This window comes from Erythrolamprus reginae, chromosome Z (genome assembly GCF_031021105.1).
Source record: "Erythrolamprus reginae isolate rEryReg1 chromosome Z, rEryReg1.hap1, whole genome shotgun sequence".
NCBI lineage: Eukaryota > Metazoa > Chordata > Lepidosauria > Squamata > Dipsadidae > Erythrolamprus > Erythrolamprus reginae.
This window is the reverse complement of record NC_091963.1, coordinates 132,725,713-132,744,127: the sequence shown is the minus strand read 5'-3', so window position 1 is coordinate 132,744,127 and position 18,415 is coordinate 132,725,713. Positions and strand designations below refer to the sequence as shown.

General features: G+C 39.7%; 1 protein-coding gene across 1 annotated transcript in view; it reads right to left on the bottom strand.

Annotated features, from left to right (window-relative positions):
- Positions 1-1,438: 1,438 nt before the first annotated feature.
- LOC139176007 (lysophospholipid acyltransferase 7-like) overlaps positions 1,439-18,415 on the bottom strand; it is a 28,757-nt gene continuing 11,780 nt past the window's right edge. The window contains exons 4-8 of the mRNA XM_070767481.1: positions 13,193-13,319; positions 12,937-13,093; positions 11,105-11,465; positions 6,818-7,000; positions 1,439-4,680 (exon numbers count right to left, since the gene is read on the bottom strand). Of these exons, the coding sequence (XP_070623582.1) occupies positions 4,329-4,680; positions 6,818-7,000; positions 11,105-11,465; positions 12,937-13,093; positions 13,193-13,319 (1,180 nt within the window). The 3' untranslated portion in view covers positions 1,439-4,328. The remainder of the gene's footprint in view (positions 4,681-6,817; positions 7,001-11,104; positions 11,466-12,936; positions 13,094-13,192; positions 13,320-18,415) is intronic.

The following is an 18,415-nucleotide window of genomic DNA, read 5'->3' as shown; positions in this document are numbered from 1 at the left end:
AGCTTATAGAGATATAGGAGAGAAGATATAGGAGATATAGGAGAGACTATAGGACAAGGGATGGAAGTCACTCTAGTTATAATTCTGCATTCAATTATGGTCATAAGTTGAGGACCATGTGTGTTGTCTTTGTTTCTCTTTTCTTTCTCTTTTTTCTTCTCCCCCCCACAGCTTCTGATTTCTTTCCTTTTTCCTCCCAGTTTAGTTTGTACTGGTTTTTACTATGGCATATTTACTGAAATCTTCAACTAATAATTGTTACTTAAAAAGAACATCAAAAACAACTATCTTCCAAAAAAAGTTGTAGATAGGTTGTCCACCCAGCCCAGATTGTTTGTTTGTTTGTTTGTTTATTTATTTTGTCCAATACACAAGGAGGGTTTTAATGGGTATATATCTATATACACATAGTAAAATACATGATGAAGGTTATAGAGGAGATACACATAGTAAAATATATCTAAGAAAGAAGAGAAGAGAAGTTATAGGAATAGAACATATCAATGAAAGAATAGAAGAAGAGATATAGGAATAGAAGAAAGGTATAGGAGATATAGGAGAGCAATAGGACAGGGGATGGAAGGCACTCTAGTGCACTTGTACTCATTAATTATTAATTTAATATAGTTAATTTAATATCATTAAACATTAACTTGTTAATAGAACCCCACATGTATGGGGTTTAATTGAAAGATAATCTTTTAGTGATTTTGGCTACATTGTATTACTATTTTTATAATGTTCTTTTGTAAGTTTTGGTTTTGGTTTTGGTAGCCACCAAGAGTCATCAAGGTGAGTTGGACAACATATAAAATCTATAATTAAGGACATTACCTGAATAATTTTTTTAGTTGCAAATTAAAATCCACCTTTCTCAATTCGCAACCAATGTATCTATGTATATGTGTATTTCGACTATAAATCGGAATATATATAAATATGTAGTATTTCTATCTTACCACCTCATTAGTAAACAAGTAATTTTGTGATATCATTTTTTTTCTATAGCAGTTTCCATTCCCAAAATGTTCTTTGACAAAAAATAATTTAGGAGTTTTTGAGACCCTAATTTTGAACATTTATTTCATCATTGATCAAGTATGAATCAATATCACACAAAACAAGAACACGTACAGGCATTTTTTCTTCTACTGTTTCTCATAATAGGGCACATAAGTAGGTGGTTTATTATTAGTTTAATCATTAGAATATTTATGAAAACATACCGTACCAAAAAAAATCTTATTTTGTTCCACTGCTTCCAATATATATGGTAATTTTTGTTAAGTGACAAAACAATGTAATTTACTTTATCATACCATTTTTTCTTAAGTGCTCCTGCTAGATCCACCAGCATTTTTATTACAAATCCAATAGCTATTAAAAAAATACTGTTTTTATGTATTTGTATTCTTACCAGAAAATAATGACAAAAGTCTCAGATGTTTTCTATATTTTTATTAGTAATTAATGCATTTTCTAGAAATGTCATATTCCCAAATAAACAACCTTATGCATTTGTTTTAGTTATGTGTGAAATTTTAACAGTGAGATGGTAGTAACAATCAAAAAACATTTCAAAGATTTGTTTTCTAAAAAGCTATAAACGTTTTCCCATATATAATCAATTTATCTTGAGAAATTGCTTTTTTAAACATCTAATTTCCATGTTGTTGTTGTTGTTTCCAATGAATGTTACAATAAAGGTGTATAATTTTCTTATCTTGGAGAATATCCTTCTATACTATTAAGTTTTAAAGCATAAATTCAGATTCTATAAATTGTCCATTTAAAGTGAATTAAAAATCCCTCATTTTTCATGGAAACTTCAACCCACAACCATTATAACCAGCTTAATGCAGTTCCTAATATAAGCTTTATAAGTTCACCCAATTCTATGGTGGCTCTAAAAGACCGTAAAATCAACAGCAATAAAATCCAAAATGGAAAAAAAATGGAAATTATATGAAAACTGTCTGTCCAGGACTATTGGGTCTGGTAATGGCTTCCTGAGTTTGGTGCACCACCAGAACCTTCAAGGCCGATGGAACCATTCTTCTCCCTCATATTTTATTGCATAAACTCAATTAAGGACCAATATCCATGGGAAGGGAGGAAGGCAACACATGGAAGTCATAAATAGCTGACGGAATTGCTCAATCAGAAATCAGTTCTGAGGAAATCCAAGCAATTTTATCTGCCAGAGAATATTCCTCACGCTTGCCAGCTCATCCCCACCCCACTCCAAAAAGGACCTTCAACATTATCTGTGGATGTAATAGAAAATAGGGGGGGAAAATAACTGGATTTTGCCATTGTTATCACCACAATATGACACTGAAAATCAACTCTTTCTCTTGTTCTTCTATTTCAACTTTATAAATCAAAACAGGATTTACTGTATTTTTCGAACCATTGAACTATAAGACGCACCAAAATTTCAAAGAAGTAAACAAGGGGAAAAACGTCTCGCAGCAGCACTCTGCAGGCCTCCCAAACTTCCTGTACAGCCCAGTTTTGCGAAAAATGAGCCTGTTTTCACAAAAAGATGAGCCAATTTTTGTCTCTCAACACTCCCATTATTGTACTTTTGCCCTCTCCATCCCCCCAGGAGCACTTTGCAGGCCTCCCAAACCTTGTGCATAGCACAGTTTTGCGGAAAACGGGCCCATTTATTGCAAAAATGGGCCACATGTAGCAGGGTTTTGGGAGGCCAAAAATGGCTGTGTTCAGTTTATAAGACATACCAACATTTCCACCCTCTTTTTTTTGAGGGGGGAGTGCATTTTATACTCCGAAAAGTATGGTATATAAAAATATTTTATATCACACGGTCCTTTCACTTACTCATTGATGTAATTTCATATGGTCATTAAATCAATGCCTGTAAGTCGAAGAGTACCTTGATCTTAATCAGAGGTGGGTTCAGAATGGTTCGGACCAATTTGCCTGAACCAGTAGCGACCTGCCAGTAATGTCAAAATAACATCACTGAACCAGTTTAGTTGGTGCTAATCCATGGGCAGCACCATCTTTTTTAAAAATGTTTTTTTTTCTTCCAACCATGCACAGAAGCTGAATTTTTGGCACCATACATGCATTGTCATCTTGTTTTGGGCTTTTTTTAATTTAATTTTTTTAGCACTGCACATGTACACATGTGCAAACCACAGGCACACTCACAAGGCATGTCCACAAAGTGCAATCATAAGGCGCGCCCACAATGCGTGGAAAGAAGCAAATCGCCAACGAGGTAAGTTAGAACTCACCCCTGATCTTAATGCAGTATATTCTATACACAAATTCAGCAACAATCCAAACAAGAATTATCTGAGGCATTTGTAGTGATGAGTAGCATCCCAAACCCCTAAACCCAGAAACAACTTCAATTGGTGCACAAGATGAAGGACCCTCCTACAAACCTCCATCTCATGTTCTTCAACTAGGAGTCAAAAGTGTTTCTAGGACCCCCAAATTGTGCAACAAACCTAGGAGAATATTTGGCCTTCAAAGAGCCACATATAATTTTCATGTATTAAAGTTACATTGAATAAATCTGCATACAAAATCTATATAGTAAATCTGTGACCAGTTGGGAGCACCTTTGCTAAAAAAATCTGGTTTATATGAAGTTTACCACTATAGTCAGCCTTGACTTACAATTACAAAATTGTCTCAACTTTCCTTCCTAATATGAGGGTGGTGGAAATTGAGGAGCCAGATTGTTGGGAACAATGTGCCGACTCTGTAAACTGCTTACAAAGGGCTGTAAAGCACCATGAAGAGGCATGTAAGTCTAAGTGCTATTGCTATTGCTGGAATTAAGACCAGAATGTTATTTGCTAAGTGAGATGGTTATTAAGTGAGTTGTACCTGATTTTATGACCTTTTTTTGCCATGGTTGTGAAGTGGATTGAACAAATCATGCTCATCCCCAAATTGATAATGTGACTGTGGGAACAACGTATAAGTGCAAGAACAGGCTGAAAATAATTTTTTTCAGTGCTGATATAACTTTAAATGGTCATTAAATAAATGGCTATAAGTCGGGGACTACCTGCATCTTTATACCATGTTTTTAAATTTGGTCCATCATTTATTTTGACTTTCCATTATTAAAGGCACTATGAGCTTAAGCTGAAATGCTTTAAGGTACAATCTGAAATTTGGAACAACGAATCCTCCTTCATAATGATGTAAATATAGCAATATGTAAATACTGAGGCCATTTTTAACACAAACACAATACCTCCTCTTAGTTGTTGCTAATCTAAGCAATAGATTAGCTTTCCCTACTGATTATTTAAGGCAAAAAGAATACTATCTTCTCATTCCCGCTTCTGGTGATCTTTGTCCTTTGAGAGGGCTGCCATTGCTGTCCCAGCCACCAAGAAGCTCAAAGCCCCCACATGAACACAATAATACACTGAGCTCCAATAGCGAGTGGTACCCTCAAAGCTACGCATGAGGAAGCCCACACAGACGTAGTCATAAGCCCTCATCTTCAGGAACCAGTGGAATCGGTTAGCACAGCCACGGCGAAAGGGGGAGAGGTGCCTCAATACCCCATTCTCCATGGCTTCCTCAGCAGCTAGGCATAATGGGATGGTATGGAAACTGAGGTGATAGCCCGGACGGAGTCCATGCCAGTAGGCTGAGATAGCCATAGTCCAGGAAGCCCTAAGAAGAAAAAGGTCTTGTCAGTCGCACAATCTGTTTTCTCGTGCCAATCCAAGCATCGATTTATCTCAGAATCCTTCCCACGTCCCATGATCATTTCTAACTCTGTCACGGCTGTTGTTAAATCTAATTCAACCTTTCACAACCTATAGAACTGGTGGACTTCATCACTTAAAAGCCTCCAATTAATGCTTCAGAACACTTCAGGCTAACTTGAAAGATATGGGGATTGAAAATTAACCTAATACAGTGCTACCTCTACCTAAGAACGCCTCTACTTACAAACCTTTCTAGATAAAAACTGGGTGTTCAAGATTTTTTTGCCTCTTCTCAAGAACCATTTTCCACTTACAAATCCAAGCCTCAGAAACTGTGACCGGAAAAGGCAGGGAGAAGCCTCCGTGGGGCCTCTCTAGGAATCTCCTGGGAGGAAACAAGGCCGGAAAAGGTGGGGAGAAGCCTCCATGGGGCCTCTCTATGAATCTCCTGGAAGGAAACAGGGCCGGAAAAGGAGGAGAGAAGCCTTCATGGGGCCTCTCTAGGAATCTCCTGGGAGGAAACAGGGCCGGAAAAGGAAAGAAAAAGCCTACATGGGGCCTCTCTAGGAATCTCCTGGGAGGAAACAGGGCCTCCACCCTCCCTGTGGTTTCCCCAATCGCGCACATTATTTGCTTTTACATTGATTCCTATGGGAAAAATTGCTTCTTCTTACAAACTTTTCTACTTAAGAACCTGGTCACGGAACGAATTAAGTTTGTAAGTAGAGGTACCACTGTATAGGAGAAGGAGTGGCACAGCCTTTGAGAGGATTCAAAAGAGTCTCTACATTCCCACAAACAGACTAAATCCAACTCAGCTTGAATTCCATTAACCCTCATCTAGCATCAAAATAGTGCTACTCGTTAGTTGATTAGATTGCTGGGCATAATAGGCATGAGCAATAAATCAGCTTAACTGAAACTTAATCTGTAGTTCGTCTTTCATGTCTAACACCTAAGTAGAAGATATAAGGTTGAGAAATGATTTTTTTATGCAACTTTTATTCAAGCCCCAAGCACATTGTGAGTTTTCTTAGGCCCAGTTTGGTTTTCTGGTTTCCCCTTTTTTCAGTTGCAGGTTGTTGCTTATGTCCCTTCCCAAATGTATATAATTACCCACATTTTCCATGCATGGTCCATTTTAACCAGCACCCTCTACTTTATAATATCTGTCAACTATCTCATTTTTCACCCCCTTAATTCATAATTGGTTTCTCAGTTGAAACGAATCCTCATCTTTTTGTGCTACATTTTTAAAATTGCCGCTTCCCAACAATTCTCATTTGCATATTCATATCAGACCCAATTATTCCCACAGTCCTGCATCCCTTTCCCCCTTGAAATCTACATTATTCTTTCCTTGCCTTACAAACAAGCAATCGCTATCTGGATTCTAGAGCATTGTGCAACTTTTAAAGATATGCAGACTTCAACTCCTACAATATCTACGGGACCGCCTCCTGCCGCACGAATCCCAGCGACCGGTTAGTTCCCACAGAGTTGGCCTTCTCCGGGTCCCGTCGACTAAACAATGTCATTTGGCGGGACCCAGGAGAAGAGCCTTCTCTGTGGCGGCCCCAACCCTCTGGAACCAGCTCCCCCCAGATATCAGAGTTGCCCCCACCCTCCTTGCCTTTCGCAAGCTCCTTAAAACCCACCTCTGTTGTCAGGCATGGGGGAATTGAAAATTTTTTCTCCCTTCCCCCTAGGCTTATAGAATTTATACATGGTATGTTTGTTGGTATGATTGGTCTCTTAAATTGGGGTTTTTTAGATTACTTTTTAATATTAGATTTGTTACATTGTTTTTTATTGTTGTTAGCCGCCCCGAGTCTTCGGAGAGGGGCGGCATACAAATCTAAATAAACTAAACTAAACTAAACTACAATTCCCCATCCAGCAACACTGGCTGGGGAATTCTGGAAGTGGAAGCCCACACATGTTAAAGGTATAAAATCTGAGAAATACTAATCCAGAATTATTTTTCCCCGTCTTCCCCATAAAGCAGTTCCACATCAATCCACTTTACATCATACCTCACCTCCAGCTCTCCTTTGCCCTAGTGTTCTTTTATTTTAACCCAATTTTGCAAGACTCACCTTATGAAACGGGGGAGGAAAGACACATTTTTGTAGGTATATTGGTTTAACCACCATTGGACAGTCATGTTCCAGCAGCGAATTCCCTCCTTCACCTTGACACAAAATTCTGTGCCATATGGATCAATGTTTTTGATTGTCTGATAATCATAGGCAACATTGGATGTTTCCTCATCAGCTAATCTGCTTGTTAAAAAAAGAGAAAGAAAATCCTTTATATAGATTTTTCAATCTGGAACTGAGTGGAGGTATGCCTTCTATACTGGACTGGCCAGAAAGACAGAGAGTAGTACATAATTTTTTTTTAAATGGTCATTTGATTTAAGTAGCTCACCTTCTGGATGGGGAAAGACTGCAAATCTCTACAGGTGAAACTTGAAATATTAGAATATCATGCAAAAGTTCATTTATTTCAGTAATGCAACTTAAAAGGTGAAACATAATATATAAGAGAGGCTCAGTACATGCAAGGCAAGGTGATCCAAGGAGTCATTTGTCATAATTGTGATAAGTATGGGGAACAGCTCATGAAAACCCCAAATCCACCATCTCAGAAACTTAGAATATTATGAAAATGTGCAATATTCCAGGCTCAAAGAATCCCACTCTAATCAGCTAATTAAACTATCACATCTTACATATGCTCAATAAAACAAAGTTTGTACATAGAACAATATTGGACCTCTGAAAAGTATAAGCATGCATATGTACTCAGAACTTGGTTCGGGCTCCTTCTGCAGCAATTATTGTTGTTGTTGTTGTTATTATTATTATTATTATTTAGATTTGTATGCATATACATATACATTTAAATTTAATAAATGAATGAATGAATGAATGAATGAATGAATGAATAATAAAGTCCCCCAGCCAAATTTGATGACAGACTAGAACTAGAAAATATTATTTTTCTGAAAGAGTAGTAGATCCTTGGAACAAACTTCCAGCAGACGTGGTAGATAAATCCACAGTAACTGAATTTAAACATGCCTGGGATAAACATATATCCATCCTAAGATAAAATACAGAAAATAGTATAAGGGCAGACTAGATGGACCATGAGGTCTTTTTCTGCCGTCAGACTTCTATGTTTCTATGTTTCTATGTTTCTAACTCTCCTGTTTTGTACCTTGGTGCCTTAACCATGAATATAAACAATGGTTTTTTTCCTAAATTTTGTGTTCATTCACACATCCACACACACCCCTCAACCGCCCTGTGAAAATGTCTTAGGCATTTATAGCATAATGTCATGCCCTCATGATTCAGTCTGTGTCATAAAATCCCCAACCCAAGAGCTCAGGCGGCATTAATCTGATCCACTTATTCATGCAGTATTTTTCTGTCTTCTTTCAACGTCGCCCTCCAGGCAGATCAAGTTCTGACCGGAGATATAACCACCTGTCAAAACTTATATCCAACCCCAGCCCAAATTAAGAAGAGTGACGGGTGGATGTTTTTTTTCCTGCCTGCACAAAATCCACCAGGACTAGTTACATTAGGGCTCCACCATTCATTGGTTTTAGTATCAGGCAGAACAGAAACCAGCAGATGGCAGAGCAAATAATCCTCATTCTTTTCTGCCACAGCTGTCAAAATGTATCTTTAGTCTACTCTATTCAGGCAGTGCCTCCACCTGCAACCATGATTGGCCGAATTTATGTTGCTAAACTAAGGTGCGAAGGTTTTCCAACCTTTTTGCACCACAGTTGTTATCTGAATCACTGCAACTGTTGAGTGTATCTCACAGTTGTTAACAAATCAACTTTCCTCTTGACTTTGCTTGTGGGAAGAAGAAGTCACAAATGGCGATCACATGATTTTGAAACCCTGCAATCATCAGTTGGTTGCCAACCACCCAAATTTTGATCACGTGACTGTGGAGATGCTGCGGTGATGCTAAGTGCAAGGACCAGTTGTAAGTCATTGTTTTCAGTGCTATTGTAACTTTAAATCAGTGTTTCCCAAACTTGGCAATTTGAAGATGTCTGGAAATTCAATTCAATTCAATTTATTAGATTTGTATGCCGCCCCTCTCCGAAGACTCGGGGCGGCTCACAACAATAATAAAAACAATATAACAGTGAACAAATCTAATATTAAAAGAAAAGATATATAAAACCCCAACAATTAAAACCATACAACACATACATACCAAACATAAAATATAAAAGCCTGGGGGAAGTGTCTCAGTTCCCCCATGCCTGGCGATATAGGTGGGTCTTGAGTAATTTGCAAAAGACAAGGAGGGTGGGGGGCTGTTCTAATCTCCGGGGGGAGCTGATTCCAGAGAGCTGGGGCCGCCACAGAGAAGGCTCTTCCCCTGGGACCCGCCAAACGACATTGTTTAGTCGACGGGACCCAGAGAAGGCCAACTCTGTGGGACCTTATCGGTCGCTGGGATTTGTGCGGTAGCAGACGGTTCTGGAGGTACTCAGGTCCATTGCCATGTAGGGCTTTAAAGGTCATAACCAACACTTTGAATTGTGACCGGAAACTGATCGGCACCCAGTGCAGGCCACGGAGTGTTGTAGAAACGTGGGCGAATCTAGGAAGCCCCAAAATGGCTCTCGCTACCGCATTCTGCACGATCTGAAGTTTCCGAACACTTTTCAAAGGTAGCCCCATGTAGAGAGCGTTGCAGTAATCGAACCTCGAGGTGTCCAGACATCTTCAAATTGCCAAGTTTGGGAAACACTGATTTAAATAGTAGCTAACGAATGGTTTTAAATCAAGGACTGCCTATATGGTTAGTCCTCAACTTATGACCACACCTGAGCCCAAAATCTCCCAATATCAAACAAGCCACGCTAAGTGAATTTCGACCCATTTTACCACCAAGTTTGCCAGAGTGGCTAAGCGAATGACTGCAGTTGTTACATGACTGATGTGGTCATTAAGCGAATATGGCTTCTCCCATTAACTTCACTTGTTGGAAAGCTGATTGGGAAGGTTACAAAATAATCTCCAGGATAGGCAGCGATGGGCCCGGCCCCAGAATGGTGGGAATGCCGCTCCAGTAATGGAAATGGAGCTATGGGCGCAACTCCATTACCGCCGGGCGTGCATGCACTGTGCAAGTACAACTGGCGCGATTCTGGTTAAATTACCGGGTTTTTTTCTTCCACACATGCAACTTGGGCGTCCTCCTTGATCCACAGCTAACATTAGAGAACCATCTTTCGGCTGTGGCGAGGGGGGCGTTTGCCCAGGTTCGCCTGGTGCGGCCCAACCTGGATTGGGAGTGACTGCTCATAATCACTCATGCCCTCATCACCTCGAGGTTCGACTACTGTAACGCTCTCTACATGGGGCTACCTTTGAAGAGTGTTCAGAAACTTCAGATCGTGCAAAATGCAGCTGCGAGAGCAGTCATGGGCTTCCCTAAGTATGCCCATGTTACTCCAACACTCCGCAGTCTGCATTGGTTGCCGATCAGTTTCCGGACCAGAATATCTCCGAGACCGCCTTCTGCCGCATGAATCCCAGCGACCGGTTAGGTTCCACAGAGTCAACAAAACAATGTTGTCTGGCGGGACCCAGGGGAAGAGCCTTCTCTGTAGCGGCCCCGATCCTCTGGAATCAACTCCCCCTGGAGATTAGGATCGCCCTCAATCTCCTTGCCTTTCGCAAACTCCTTAAAACCCACCTCTGCCGTCAGGCATGGGGAAATTGATTCCCCTGGGCCGTTTCCATTTTATTTATGGTCTGTATGAGATGTATGACTGTTTTTTATATTAAGGGTTTTCAAATTGTTTTTAACTATTGGATTTGTACTGTTTTGTTGTTGTGAGCCGCTCCGAGTCTTCGGAGAGGGGCGGCATACAAATCTAATAAATAAATAATAATAATAATAATAACCTGATTTTTGCTGTTTTTTGGCTTTTTTTGCTTCTGCGCATTCACGGAAGCAAAAGAAGCTGGAAATCGCGCATCCTCATGTGAGATTCAGCTTCTGCGCATGCACAGAAGCTGAATCCTGTGCCAAGCATGTACACGCACATACTCTTGGCCCATTCCGGTGGTGCCAGGAATGGTGGCCCATCGCTGGAGATAGGGCAATGGCCACAATGCCAATTGCTAAGTGCCCAAATTTTGATTGCATGACCATGGTGGTGATGCAACAGTCATAAGTGTGAAAAATGGTCATGAAATCACTTTCCCCCCCCCAGTCCTGTAATAACTTCAGACAGTCAGTAAATGAATGGTTTGTAAAGTGAGGACTATTTGTAGTGGAATAGGGATTTTTTTTTTTAAGCCAAGGAAGAAAAGGTGTTCTAAACTCACTGGAGTAGAGATTCATATTCCACAGTCGGTCCTCTGCCTGGTTGAGATTTGGCACAAGTTGGATACGCTCCAATGCCGGCAGTAATGCAAGCGCTCTCCGCGCCATACCAGGTCACGTAGTTACGCAGGCGGAAGACCAGGGAAACTGGCATCATGTAGAAAAGCCGGAAGCAGAGCCCTTTTTCATAGAAGGCAGCATTTTCCACATATTCAGGGGGGCAGATGTAGGAGATAGCCAAAAACGTAGTCGCAAAGACAGGAATCATCACCAATCTGTAAAGCAGTGGCTTCCATGTAGGAATTTCAGAAGGATTGGGCTGATTCAACCAGTCATGATATGTACGATAGCGATAAAATAAGCCTGGATTTCAAGAACACAGAAGTGAAAGCAATGCAGACGTGAAAGCCACCCCGAGTCTTCAGAGAAGGACGGCATATAAATCTAATAAATAATAATAATAATAATAAAAACAAACCAAAACTAATAAGAGATATCTGTCTAAGAACATAGGTGGGCAATAAATAACTAATGATTTGCCAACTCAAGAATTCTCGGAGTTGAAGTCCACAGGTCATCAAGGTTGCCACAATTGTTCATTCCTGCTGTAAGAGGATATACACATTTCTACAATCCGGAATATTGTGGCTTTTCCCACTACATCAATTTCCTGGAGAGGGGCAGGGCCAATGGCCACGGCGGCACGGAATTCCCCTTCACCTATGTGAGATCCTCGAATCTCTGGCGCCCAGGGGTCCTGGTTCCTTTGGAACCAGGCCAGATCCTCCCTGGAGGAGAGGTAAAGAAGGGGTCTCTAGAAACACTGATTTATTAACCAGAGCATACAAAACATTTGTCAGACCTATTCTAGAATATAGCTCACCTGTGTGGAATCCACATTGCATATCAGATATTAATACAATCGAAGGAGTCCAGAAATACTTCACAAGAAGAGTCCTTCAATCCTCCTCACATAACAAATTACCCTACTCTTCCAGACTTCAAATACAGTAGTATCTTGTGATACGAACCCCTACTGTGATACAGTAGTATCTTGTGATACGATCTTTTCAAGATACAATCCCGGAAGTTCGGAATTTTTTTGCCTCTTCTTACAAACTTTTTTCATCTTATGAACCCGCCGCCGTGAACGCCGAACCCGGAAGTTCGGCAAAAGTTCGGGTTTGGGAGAACACCGAGAAGCGCCACCGCCCGTCTATCACCTTCCGAAACAGCCAGGGAGCTTCTTGGCATTCTCCCGAACGCTGAACCCAGAAGTTCAGCAAAATTTTGGGCTTGGTGTTTGCATTCTGGAGAATGCTGAGAAGCGCCGCTGCCCTGCTTTCACCTTCGCAGAAGAGCCGTGGAGCTGTCGGACGGTCGGGAGGCTCAAACGGAGGTGGGGAATCCCAATAGGGAATTCCAGGGACGGAGCTTTGACATCACGGAGATGTTCTTCCTGGCCGGCCGAAACGTGAACTCCAGGAAGAAGAAAATGGGTGTGGGCTAGTTCTGCACTAGCACAGGAATACCCTCCCTTTTGGCACACAAACAAAAAAAGGTTCACCATCTCTGTTCTAGGTTGAATTTCACTTTGCTAAGTTTCCATCCGTTACTTACCTTACCCTCAGATGTTTTGGAGAATAGGTTGTCCCTCTCTTCTTTTTGTAGCCCCTCATATACTGATGCTTGTATGTGTGTGTGTGTAGTGAAAAAGCACCAACATTTTAAAATGTTCATAAACCCACCACTCAGAAGGGTGGCAAAAGGAAAATCCATCACAGGGATTTGTACCTGTAAACATAGTTCACTTTCTATTAGGTGGTTCACCTACCTGTCATAAGTCCCACATAGCAGTAACTGTAGCACAGTATCTCAGGCAGCCCAGGTATTTCAGAAATCACGCCAATTGCCGGAGACTTGACACCTGATGTCGCTTCTTGTTCCTTCACCTGAATAAATTCTTCCACCTCACTAGCTAAGCTCACCATCTAAAGACATCAATTAAAATACAGGAGAGGAAGGGATTACTTCCACTTAACCCAAAAACTCTCCCTATCATTAACCAACTATAGTTTAGTGCCATCTACCTTGAGGGTAAGCAAAAGTTGCAAAGATTTGGTCAAATGTGTTGTCTGGGGAAACTTGAAGGAGGTGTATTTGTGGAAAAAGAGCAGATATGAAAACATCCATCCCAACGTCAGAGAGCAGGAATACCTATTTTTAAAAAGAGAACATGTAATGGTTAAGAAATCATCCACATCATAATTTCAAGCATATCTATGCCTCTGTTCTTGTATTCATCTCAGTTCTAACCAACCATGCATTTTCATATTGTTTGAAATGGAGTTCACACTCGGACTACACTATAATGTGCATTGTTCGGTTCTGATTTAGCATAATTTGTGAAAACATCTTGGTGGATTAACTAAATCCAAGAAACCATGGCTTATTCAATAAATCCCACACCATTGCTTAGGGTTACATATGAACCAGCATGTCCCCAGGTCGGGAACTTTCCAGATACATACAGGTGCACAAAGTTATCCTGTACCAATTTATATAATGATATCAGCCTAACAAACTACACACACTATCTATCTATCTATCTATCTATCTATCTATCTATCTATCTATCTACCTACCTACCTACCTACCTACCTACCAACCTATCTATCTCCTGTATCTATCTATCTATCTATCTATCTATCTATCTATCTATCCATCCATCCATCCATCCATCCATCCATCCATCCATCCATCCATCTACCTACCTATCTAATATAGGTATAGGTAGTCCTTGACTTGCAACAGTTCATTTAATAACCAAAGCTGCAACATCATTGAAACAAGTGACTTATGAATATTTTTACATTTACAGCTGTTGCAGCATCCCCATTGTCACATGATCAAAATTCAGACAATTGGCAACTGACTCACATTTATGATGATTGTTTAGTATCCTAGGATCATGTGATCACCTTTTGCAACTTTCTGATGAAGTCAAACCATACTCAATATCTGTGTTACTAACTTAACAACTACAATGATTTACTTACAACTATATCAAAAAAAGTGGTAAAATGGAGCAAAACTCACTTAACAAATTTCTCACTTAGCAACATAAATTCTGGGCTCAATTGTGGTCGTAAGTCACGGGTTACCTTCATAGTGTGACTATACACACACACACACACACACATGCAACATACTTTTTGCTGATAAGTGAAAAGGAAGGAAGACTAGTATAGATTTATTTTGAGCTTATTATGGTCTCATCAGCAAGCCATACCCTTACCAGGATACCGTACACACACACACACACACACACACACACACCATTTCACAACAGCTTTTTATAGGGTCTGTTCTGTTTCATGGCCTCCTTCCCACAGATTCCTTCTATGCCTTCAATTCTAATTTGACTTCTATGCCAAGAAGAGAACCGGAAGAAGGAAAGGTAATTCTTTTTTGAGCTTCTGGCATGCCAGCCTCTTTGTTAAGCTGCTGCCCTTGCTGACATCTGGGTCTCTTCTCCAAAATCTGCTCAGCAGATCTCTATTTTGGATTCTGCGCGATCCTGTTGGATTTCTAACTTTCCCCTCTCCTTCTTCATACACGCAGTATACTAGCCCACACCATAGAAAAACAACTTTAGGAATACTGGATGATTGTTACTGTCCATAGGACACTATCCTTAACCATTGTGCCTACTGCATCACCCCAAATTCATCCTGTCAGCCCTTCCAGGTAAATCGGACAGGAAACACAACTAGATACTAATTCTACTTTATTGCAAGGCTATATTAACAGAATCTTGCAAGGCGAAACCTAACTTCTCATTGCCACTTTTAACTGCTTGATCCAATAAGATGAGAGCTTCTCGAAGACTTCCGGTTTGGCATCATGGCGAGATGGTTGGAGATAGTGGGGCTCCAAGGATCCCAGCTGATTCTTCTCCAATATGAGGTGCTAAGGGGCCAAAGTTACTCTGGAGGGATGAAGAAGAAAGGAGAGATTCCTTGTCAATCGTGGGAGAGCAGTAGCTCTCGCACTTGATTCAAGGCACCTTCCTGATTGATGGAGATAGTCATTATGGCCAGAACAAAGCTGGGGCAACCTAAGGAGAAATGAGCTGGAGGAGTGTGTGAACAGAAGACTGGAACTGGGTGAACTGATTTTCAACCTCTTTATTAGAGATCCACCCTAAACAAAAGAATTTTTTTGAAAGACTTCAAAGAGTAGAAAGCAGCAAATTAACACATGGAGATAAAAGTATAGATCCAAAAGAAAAACAAAATTTTAATGGAAGAATATGAAGTTTTAAAACATAGAAAGACTGAACTGGAAGTTGTGGTGCTGTGTAAAGTGATTTTAATTTGCTGGAAATATTGTTGATTATTGTACAGTATAACGAAAATATTTTTTCCCTTTTTGGATGAGCTTCGAATGTTGTTAGAGCTTTTTCCTGGTTTTGATACAGAAGCTTATCAAGTTGGGATGCCATCTATTGGCCAAAGAAGATACTACATTATTATGTGGTTGGAAAGGACCTGGGGGGTGCAGGGAGTCAGGACTGATTTTAAAAAAGAAAATAAAGTCAGATAAGAAGAGAAACAAAGTAAAAGGCAAACAACATCTGGAATGCCATTTTTTGTTTTTCATTTTCTATCTCCTTGTTTTGAGCCTTTTGACATTTTTTGAAGTAGAGTGGATTATAGACAAGAGGAATTGCCCTTGAAACTGAACACTTGATTCTGTGAATTAAAGAGACAAGGGGAAATTTGGTGGGCCATTCTGGATTAAAAATACTATTTGACAGAATATTTTAGGAGGTGAAAGAAGAAAATGTATATAAGTCTTACAAATTTCAATAATTCAGAGGGAGCAAAACAGCAGACTTTGAGGATTATAAATACTATGGAATTTGAGGAACAGTTCAAGGACTGAGCAAATTCTTCTAATACTATTGGCTTTTTGGTGTTTTGGGACACCTGGGACCTGAGAAGATTACTAAGTTAACCCATTAAAAAAAAGTAAAATGTTACAACAAGGAAAAACAAATACATCCCAAATAGAAATACTACTATTAACCCTGCTGTTCTGTTCGGGTCTGTGAGACCCGAAATCAAGGTTTGAGACCCTGTAAAAAATTTTCCCTGCATATCTGAAACTTGAAATTTCATGACTTTTCATCATTTCAGGGGTTCTCTCTATGAGAATTTTTTTGGGGGGGTGGGAGGTTTCTTTCTTGCTGAAAAAAAAAAACTCCCTAATGTTATGTTCCCGGGTCACCCTGACCCGGACCGAAAACTCTTCATTTGCAGTGCTTATGTTTGGTCTTTTTGAAAGCTTTTTTCACTTGGAAAGTAGTCTGAACATTTCTTCACACAATGGAATGAAAATTGAACTGAAAAAATTAATCCTTATTGGTTTATTTTGCCCATAAATGTGCCTCCCCCCCCGTTTTTGTGAAAGTTTTTTCAATTTATGGATAGTTTTGCTTGCAAAATGCAGTCTATTTTACTGGAGTTGGTGTGGGAATGGTACCTTGAACATTTCTGAATATAAGAAAAATATAAAGGAACTGAAAAAAATGATTCTTACTGTTTTTTTAACATCAGAAATAAGCCCCCCCCCCCCTGGCTGCTTGCAACAATTTTCACTTTTTATTTTTTTATGCTCCAAATCCGAAATATTCTTTAAAATCTTACGCATTCATTTACTCAATTTAACAATGCTGATCATCAAAAAAATATTTGTGGGGGTGGGGGAAAAAAATTTTTCTTGGCAAAAAAAAAGTCACATTTACTCTGTTCGGGTCATATAGACCCGGATCAAAATGATTTTTTTTAGGTACTTGAATTTGGTCTTTTTGAAAACTTTTTCCACTGGAAAACTAGTTTGAACATTTATGAACATAATGATATGAAAATTGAACTGGAAAAATTGAGACTTATATTTTTATTTTGATCAAAAAGCCCCTCCCCCCATCCTTTTTGAATTTCGTGTCAATTTATATTTTTTAAGGCTACAAATCCCTAAGGAATTTTCCCCCAAAAGGTTTGATATACTAAATTGAACAATCCTGAACATAAGAAAAATATAAATGAACTGAAAAAAATGACTCTTATTGGTTTATTGTTTTATACTCGAGTATAAGCCTACTCGAGTATAAGCCTATTTGAGTATAAGCATGGGGGCCCATTTATGAGCAAAATAAACCAATAAGGATCATTTTTTCAGTTTAATTTTCATATCATTATGTTCAGAAAGGTTCAAGCTACCAATCCCACACCAAAATAGAATAGTAAAATAGAATGCATTTTGCAGGCAAAATTATCAATAAACTCAAAAGTTTTGATATACTAAATTGAACAATCCTAAACATAAGAAAAATAGAAATGAACTGAAAAAAAATGATTCTTATTGGTTTATTTTTGAATATAAGACCATATCATTTTATACTCGAGTATAAGCCTACTCGAGTATAAGCCTATTTGAGTATAAGCATGGGGGCCCATTTATGAGCAAAATAAACCAATAAGGATTAATTTTCTCAGTTCAATTTTCATATCATTGTGTGCAGAAATGTTCAAGCTACCAATCCCACACCAACTTTAGTAAAATAGAATGGATTTTGCAAGCAAAACTATCCATAAATTGAAAAAACTTTCACAAAAACGGGGGGGGAGGCACATTTATGTGCAAAATAAACCAATAAGGATTAATTTTTTCAGTTCAATTTTCATTCCATTGTGTGCAGAAATGTTCAAACATGTTTCCAGGTGAAAAAAGCTTTCAAAAAGACCAAACATAAGCACTGCAAATGAAGAGTTTTCGGTCCGGGTCAGGGTGACCCGGGAACATAACATTAGGGAGTTTTTTCGAACAGAACAGCAGGGTTAATGCTCTGAAGCAGCGCTCTCCAAACTACGGCCCGGGGGCCGGATGCGGCCCGCTGAGGCAATTTATCCGGCCCGCGGCAGCCCACGAGATTTTATCAATAGATATAATAAGCTCCCGAATCTCCTGTCAACTCACCGTGGTCTGCTGCTGAGCAAGGAGGCGGTACAGAGGCAAGGGGCGGGGAGGATAGGAGCGAGATAGAGAGAGAGGGAGAGAAAGAGTGAGAGATACAAAGAGGGAGAGAGAAAGAGAATGAGTGAGAGAAAGAGAGAGAAAGAAAGAGAGAGAGGGACAGAGAAAGAAAGAGAGAGAGAAAGAAAGAGGGAGAGAGAGAGGAAGAGAGAAAGGGGGATAGATGGAAAGAGTGAGAGAGAGAGAGAAAAGAGAAAAATGAGAAAATGATG